The sequence below is a fragment of the Triticum aestivum genome, chromosome 7A (assembly GCF_018294505.1).
Source record: "Triticum aestivum cultivar Chinese Spring chromosome 7A, IWGSC CS RefSeq v2.1, whole genome shotgun sequence".
In the NCBI taxonomy this organism is placed as follows: domain Eukaryota; kingdom Viridiplantae; phylum Streptophyta; class Magnoliopsida; order Poales; family Poaceae; genus Triticum; species Triticum aestivum.
This window is the reverse complement of record NC_057812.1, coordinates 708,920,311-708,927,964: the sequence shown is the minus strand read 5'-3', so window position 1 is coordinate 708,927,964 and position 7,654 is coordinate 708,920,311. Positions and strand designations below refer to the sequence as shown.

Sequence of the window (7,654 nt, the reverse complement as noted above, 5' to 3'; positions counted from 1 at the left end):
TGTCGAGTGTAAAAAGGGAGAAAAACATGACCAACAAACTTAAAATCAAGCCAGCAAAATTAACCCTTCACAGGATTGTCGCAGGATCCAGAGGGTGAAACAAGCTGAGAAACATCAAAACCGGACTTTGTGCTCTAAGTTTTTGGTGTTCTTATAACATTTTCATGTTGTTGTTGACTGTTTCGAGATGACCCTGACCAAACTTACACGAGTTTCCGTAAGACCCCTCTTTCCTATGGGTGATCTGAGTTTATCAATTTTCGGATGTCGTCCCTCGTTTTCAAAGATTTAAACTAGCAACGGTTGTATAGTACACTAGCAAAACAACACACATAACGGAATTGGTCAGCATGAAAAGGATCTTGTCGATGCACACCAATAATCCACCGTCTCCAGGAATTCGGGGGCCCGGTGTAGAATGCAAAAAATTAGGCCTGAATTTTTTACAAGTCATATACTAAATAACCAATATAACTAAAACATTCTCCTACTTAATTATATATACAGTATATAATTGAAGTATGCATTATTGCGTATAGTATTCAGAAGTATATATCAAATATTAATACCAGAAGAATAAATGGTACTACTAAACTGCATCGATAGTGACTCACTTACCAGATCGTCTAGGGTCAAATTCATGGAAGAACTCGGTCTGTAGGAGATGGAGGCAACGTGATTGCTTATTTTTCAAGTACCCATGCCCTTCAGAAACAAGAGGTAAATAAAAAATTGGACACATTAGACGCACATCAAATTTAACTCGCAAGTTCGTCCATCTCTCGCATTACCTTCGTCTCCTTCCCTTCAACCTGCAGCAGGACAAAAAGCTCCACCCATAAATACCAATCGACACATTGGAACGAGAGAAGCGAGCGGAATCAAGAATCCCCAAACCTTTTTGTTGTTTTCTTGCACTCCTCGATCAGGCCTGCCCTCAATCAATCAGAGCTAGAAGTAGCAGTGACCAAGGGGATCCAATCAAGATGAAAGAGGTCCAAGAGGTTTCCTATCAACGCGGAAGCAGCACATCCCCTGATCCCCTCGCAGACATGATCGATCGAACCGGTCTCGGGGTTCTGGATAATGACCAGGCGTACAGGCCCAGTTCGGGAGAGCGATGGAGCCCAGTTAACTGCTGGCTCCAACCATTGACGAATAATGAAAACGGCCCAAACTCAGAATATATACATTAACCATATGGCCCAAATCGGGGCCCCTGAAATTTGGGGGCCCTGTGCGGTCGCACCGCCCGCACAGGCCCCTCAACGGTTATCCTATGATGCATGGATGATAATCATGTCGATGGTCAACTTTGACCGGTGTGCATCAATCCTACAGCAGAGGCAAATTGAAAAGCTTCAGTCAATATTGCAAGTTTGATTGCAACGAAAATGTAGTTATCATATGTGTCACAACAGAGAATTAGTTCCCGTTGATGTCCATATATAGGATGTTCTTAAACCTCTGCATAGCACTAGGAATTCTGTTGAGATATTATTCACAACAAGCTCCTCTAGTGACGGTGAGTTCACGCTTAGGTCGCAAGTCTCGAATAAAATGTCATTGAGGCGGAGCGCGCAAGCGCGGGTAATATGAAAGAAAAAGGGTCGAGGTCGGGTATTATAGTGCTAAAGGGAGAACGTCTGGAGCGCATGGAACTCAACACTAATTGGCATAAAGCGGATGACGTAAAGAATAGTCCAAAAATAACCGACGTGGGGGCGGCAACCAACGACCCTCCCACCCCCGCGTCGCCTCCTCTGGCGACTCGGGGGCAACCCTAATCCCGCCGCCGTCGGGCCACCTCACATCCCCTCCCTCCCGCTTCGCCGCCGCCGGAGAGGACGTCGGCGAAGCTGTGCGCGCCCCAGGGATGGCGGCGGCGGGGCTCTTTGCGACGGTGCTCGTGAGCTGGTGGAGGTTCCCTCACGGAGGCGCTGCGAACTGGCGCAGCAGGGGCCTACGGCGGCGTCGGCGAGTGGATCCGGGGTTGGCCAGCCCGGATCTGATGCATGGTGTGGCGGCGGTTGCGGGCACGCGGGGGCCTCCCTGCTGGCCGCGTCATGGGCGGGCGGCGTTCCTGCGTGGCCGTCTCGAGGCCTCGGTGGTGGGCGCGTTGGGGCTCTGCAGTGAACGCTGCGTGGAGGCGGAGAGGGGCGATGCTGACCGCTGGTGGTGGTGTGTCGCAGCGGAGTGCGTAGGCCGGTGGCGGTTTGGTACTCTTCACTGTGGTGGCTCAAGCCAGTTCGTCCGTGTTGTCCGGAGATGAGGGCTGAGGGACGGCGCATGGCAGGTGGGTTGGTGGTGCGACGGCTTGCCGGATCTGGCAGCGGAGATGTGGCACATTCTGGTGGCGGCGGCACCGGCTGGAGGCAGCGGCGGGTTCCCACGGCAGGTCGGTGACGGCACTGCGATGGCTCGACCAAGTTGGAGTCTTGCGAGCAGCTAGTGGTCGTCATCTCTGTGCAGCGTGGCGAGCGGCGGTGCTCTCCTGGTGGTGCTGGCCTGGGTTTCTCGCGTGGAGAGGCAGGTCCGGTTGTCACAAGGCCGTCCCTTGGAATGGGCAACAAGCGTTGCAGGCAGTCTTGGACCTGGCCAGAGGTGCTGGTTGGCTGCAGTTCCTCATGTAGGTGGGAGTGGATGGTGTGGTTTCCCTGCCTGGCGTTCGGTCCTTGGTGCTCGTCTTTGCAACTACATCGGGAAGTGTTGTGGTGGTGGCGGTGTGAGGCTTCTTGGACGTGCTATCAATTCCTTGGAGGCGGGGTGATGGGCGATGCGCGGATGAAAATCTTGCACGGCTTCTACCGGGTCGGCGGCGATGGCACCTGTGGATGTCATTCCCCTTCTTGGAGGCGACGCCGGGCGTGTTCGCCTTGTTCTTCGTGCTCCTGGAGTTGGTGGATGTCTCCGGGCGAAAGCCACGATTCGATGGATCGGCATGATGGCGGCATCCTTGACATCGTTCCTTTGTTGGGAGCATGGTGTTTGGAGACAAGGCTGACTCCTCGTTGCTCTCCTCCGGTGTTCATTGTGGTCCTTTTTTTGATCCTCAGCGGCGCTATGCACGTCCGCTGTCGGTGTGTCCAAGACGATGTCTTCCCGGGGCGGATCGAGTCCCGCCATTCATCTGCCACTTCCTCTCAGGTGCGAAGGATGGATGGTGCATCGATAAGAGAATCTCTGCGGAAGTTGTTGGTCTTCGGGCGTGTTGGACGTCAGTTGAGATGCGGTGCTTTGTGTCACTTTAGGATAGGCTCTTTTGCGTTGTAGCTTGTTCGGCGGTGTTGTTTGTCTTTGTTTTGGTTGGTTGTGGTGTTCGTGCTACGCTCGTTGTTCGCATTGAGTGGTAGCTTTCTTGTAACTGAAATTCTACCAACAACTTACTCCCACAAGGTGCAACCTTCGCATACCCCGACAAAGTTGCTAGTTGTCGAGAAGTCCGAGCCAAGCAGGAACCCATGCATGCTATACCAGCACCAACTACAACAATGCCACCAAGATCGACGAGGCACGACGGCGAGGGTGGGCGTGGCTAATGAAAAAGCCACATTTACAGTGGTGCATGTACCGACATGGACATAGGTTCTGCAACTGCCCACACACACCACCATTATCATGCATGGAGAACGCAAAATGAAGACGACAAAAGCGACAAGGATGACCCTAAGGCTCAATCGAAGTTATCCAATGAAGCAACCTGCGAGAGTAATTAATCTGGAACCTTCCAAGGCCCCGAGAACCAGCAGATCACACAAACCCACAGTCAGGCTGGGCGCTAGTAGGCCACAGAGCACAATTATTTTGGGAATCTTGTAACCGTATTCCAATGATATTAATTAAATACATTTCCCTACCATATTCCTTTGTGTACTACGATACACTACACTCACGCATGAAAAAAATACACTCCCCTATTCTCTTCTCCATGGAGTTAGATTTTTCTCATGTCAAACAGATGTTTCAACATTTTGTAATAAAATCATGCTTGCTTGCATATGCTAAAAGGCTTCAAATTCCTTTTCAAAAAAAAATCCTAACCATACCAGGCTTTACCTAGTCACCACCTAGTAATAGAATGAACACTAATGCATCATCAAAAAATTACTTTCGGATGTTCGTAGGATAAGTAGCTTAGAAAACATGCCCAAAAGCACACAATTTGAAGAATCAAATGGCTCATACCCAAAGTCAAGCAGCATCAATCACATATGCATTAGTATACATAAATCAATTTGTTGTTTGACAATGAAGCGAACAAAATTAATACAAGTGCTATTTTGCAAAGGCCACAATGTCGTGGCTTGTGGCAAAGACCGCCATGAGGGAACTGCAAAACAATACTGTATGGAGTGGCATGACGACAAGGCAAATGCCATACCAACAAATTTCTATCGTTTTCTTTTTCAGATGAATTTCCAAAATTTTCTATATACGTTCTTCAGTTAATTAGCTTTATATCTTAATTGTTTTAATTATCCTTTGTCTAATTAGCAAAGAATAGATATGTACTCAAGATCTAATAATGTAATACTCCTGTTGTAAATTGAGATGTGTACATAAAATCAAGATCAAAAGATGAAGGTTAAAGAGTTGTCTTTAGTGTGCCGAGTCATTAGTGTGTTTGATGATAATATATACATATATCCAAACCAAATAATAGCAAATTAAGTACAATTGGATGCATGTGTTTGTTCAGTGCAGGCATGGCAGAAACTTGTGAGGACAATCATTCCAATGGCTTTACAAAGTGATAAGCAAGATGCATCTTTTGTTCATGCCTTAGTTAGAAAAGAGAGGAAATGGAAGATAATTTGCACTTTAGGACGCTGAGCTAACACACAACTCATTTGGTTAATCTAACTAGAGATATAAGCATAAAGAGCCACAAGGCGAAAATTCATTGCTTCTCAATCCAAACATGCGTCGCGTCATCAAAATGAAACACCACAAACAACAACTGAGACTACAGTCTTAGCAAAATCACTAGCTTTGAAAATTTACTGGTATAAGTTGAGTGCATTAACTTCTTTAATTTAGCGAAAGATATACCATTCAAAATTTAACTGAGTACCATATATATGTAGTAACAATAGTACACACTGGCAAAACAATGCACATGTAATCAGTTGAAAGCAACCAAGTGAAGTCTTGAGACCAGGTACTAGAGTTGGATATCAAGCAAAATGATGATCTTGTCGGTGGACACCAAGAATCCACGTAGAAAAGGATGAAATTCATGTTTACGGGCAGTCTTGGCTATGATGCACTAACCCTGCAACAGAGGCAATTGAAATTCTATGGTCAGTATCACAAGTGTGCAAATGTAATCATCGTATGTGTATGGATTGTTCTCAGTTGCAAATAAAATACAACACCTGCTAAGAGCAGAAGGAAAGAAATAAGAAGTACATGCCCATTTTTTTAACTGGCATTAATAATTAGTGCCAACCCCCCAAGGCCATTGAATTTCGGTAAGATAGCTTTGGCTAACCAAGAAAGTAAAACACTACCAATCAAGACCAACACTTGGAGCCTTGGCGCGGGTCGGCGGGTATTGCAAACATTTTATCATACTCTAGCTAGCCAACTGGTTGACGCCTACTTCTTGCTAACCTATAAACTAGAATACAAATGCAAAGCACAAGGGTGTGATCAGCATAGAAGATTGCAAAATGCAAAAGAGCGACAAATGTAAGAAAACCCGCATAAAGATAATGAACTTTTGGTTCTGAACCATTCCAACATAGAATTTCTATTTACACAAACATATGAGGGTGTGGGCACACAAATTCCAAAGGAACGTAACATGATTAATTAGCCAATTATTGGGATACATGCACAACTAAACTATATAATCAGGATGTCAACACCACATTTTAAGAACCGTAAACATATATAAAGCGATGAAAGCTTGACAGTCCAAACTTACAAGAAGTAACACTGATATCTCTATTTAGTGTAGGAGCATTCTAATCATGCATGACAGACGGAATACTCACCAGAGCTAAGATAAAGATAGCATTTCACTGAAGAGTTGACCCTGGAGATGTCGTATATTGTGGTGCATCCATTTTCACTTGGTAAGACCTCATGTGACAATCTCAGAATAATTCTTTTAAGCATTGGTGCACATATGAGTATTAGTTCCAATAAATCAAACTCATGATCCTCTCCGTTGAAGCCATTAATTTCGACTTCTTCTAGAGCGGTTAAGGAGATAGTTTGGGTTCTCCAATTCATGGGCACACAAGGACAATCCATTGGACATTCTTCTTTCACCTACAACAAAACACTAAATGAAAACTACTACACCATATATTTTGGTAATATAGTCAAAGTGGAGAATTAATTACCACCGATCTCAACAGAACGATCTTCAGCCTCTTCATAGAACTAGCAATTCGATTAATCGTAAGGAGATAAAACACGAGTGCTCCAAAAATATGTCCTCCTGTTTGTACATATAGCTTCAAATGAGAGAAGTTAACAATGATATGCTTCTCTATCTCCTTTGCAAAGGTGGGTTCATGGGGAAGTGACAACTTCTGGAAAAAAATAGGCAAAAAATATGTCATTCACTAAATTTCTTTAGTCAGGTAATCTAGTAAATTTAGCAGGACAAGAGGCTCACCGCGCAGGCATGAATACATAGTGAACGCAATTTTCCTTGCCTCCTTGTCGTGGGCAACCTTAGAAGCTCGAGTTTCCAAAGGCCAAACACAATAGAGTCATCGCTGCAGGTGCAGTGCCACTCGACCATCTCCAGCATTGGGGCCAAGACAGAAACATTCTTGAGCTCCGGCAATGGAATAAAGATCATCGTCAATTTCTTAAGAATGGGGGCAACAATGTTGACACGTTGTGCCCATATAGTGTCCACAATAAGCTCCTGCAGCGACGAAGAATTCACCCTCAAGTTCCATGTCTCAAACAAAAGGCTGCTAAGGTGGAGCGTGTGCAAGTGTGGGCAGTAGGAGAGTAAGGCATCAAGATCGGCTTTGCAGCGCGAAAGGGAAAGCGCTTCGAGGGCATTGAATTTGATGTCAGCTAGCACACAGTGAATGATGTCAAAATTCTCCAACACGATGGAAGTGGCACGGTGGAAGCAAGGCAAATCGACGATGATGGATTGGTCTGATATAGAGCGCGAGGGGAGGGTGATGACAAGCTTTTCTGGGTCGAGCGGCGCAGCAAGGCGCAACATTGAGTTTACGCTAGGACTGTCGACCCTATCCTGCTCGGAGACATGGATTTCCAGGAGGGAAACAACAGGGGAAGGATGAGCGTAGCAGCTGAGCACTAGTTCGATCGAGTCGAACATGATGTCGCGAAAGATAATCTAGCGGAGGCTGGTCCAGAGGCCACGCCACCGGCATGATAGGACGCCGGTGCGCACCGCCGCACCGATGCAGGTTAGCCGTGCGAGGATGAGGAGGAGCAGGTCGTCTTGGAGCATGCTGATGCGATCCGGTTCAGCGCTTGGACCTAGTTCTTGCGAGAAACGCATATGTCCAGATCTCAGATCCATCCAAAGCGTTGCAAAACACAACCTTTCCCCCTCTGGCAAAGATAGTGGGGTGGTGGTGGAAGAAATCAGAGGGGGAGGCTGGGGAGAGGGAACGAAGGGGAGTAGAGTGCAATGGTGGCGGCG

The 7,654-nt window shown here is 46.5% G+C and overlaps 2 protein-coding genes across 7 annotated transcripts in view; both read right to left on the bottom strand.

Moving 5' to 3' along the window:
* Positions 1–1,060, bottom strand: part of LOC123149560 (uncharacterized) — a 7,348-nt gene extending 6,288 nt beyond the window's left edge. For both annotated transcript variants that reach the window (XM_044569243.1, XM_044569244.1), the window contains exons 1-3: positions 898–1,060; positions 792–812; positions 619–705 (exon numbers count right to left, since the gene is read on the bottom strand). In XM_044569243.1, coding sequence (XP_044425178.1) covers positions 619–642 — 24 coding nt within the window. In that variant the 5' untranslated portion in view covers positions 643–705; positions 792–812; positions 898–1,060. The remainder of the gene's footprint in view (positions 1–618; positions 706–791; positions 813–897) is intronic.
* A 3,816-nt stretch (positions 1,061–4,876) lies between these two features.
* The window catches only part of LOC123149558 (uncharacterized), a 7,360-nt gene continuing 4,582 nt past the window's right edge, over positions 4,877–7,654 (bottom strand). For 4 of the 5 annotated variants that reach the window (XM_044569240.1, XM_044569239.1, XM_044569242.1 and 1 more), the window contains 4 exons: positions 6,635–6,892; positions 6,357–6,548; positions 6,003–6,282; positions 4,886–5,275 (listed from right to left, as the gene is read on the bottom strand). In XM_044569240.1, the coding sequence (XP_044425175.1) occupies positions 5,244–5,275; positions 6,003–6,282; positions 6,357–6,548; positions 6,635–6,823 (693 nt within the window). In that variant the 5' untranslated portion in view covers positions 6,824–6,892 and the 3' untranslated portion in view covers positions 4,886–5,243. Of the gene's footprint in view, positions 5,276–6,002; positions 6,283–6,356; positions 6,549–6,634; positions 7,649–7,654 lie in introns of those variants that run through there. The other variant, XM_044569238.1, reaches the window with a different exon arrangement.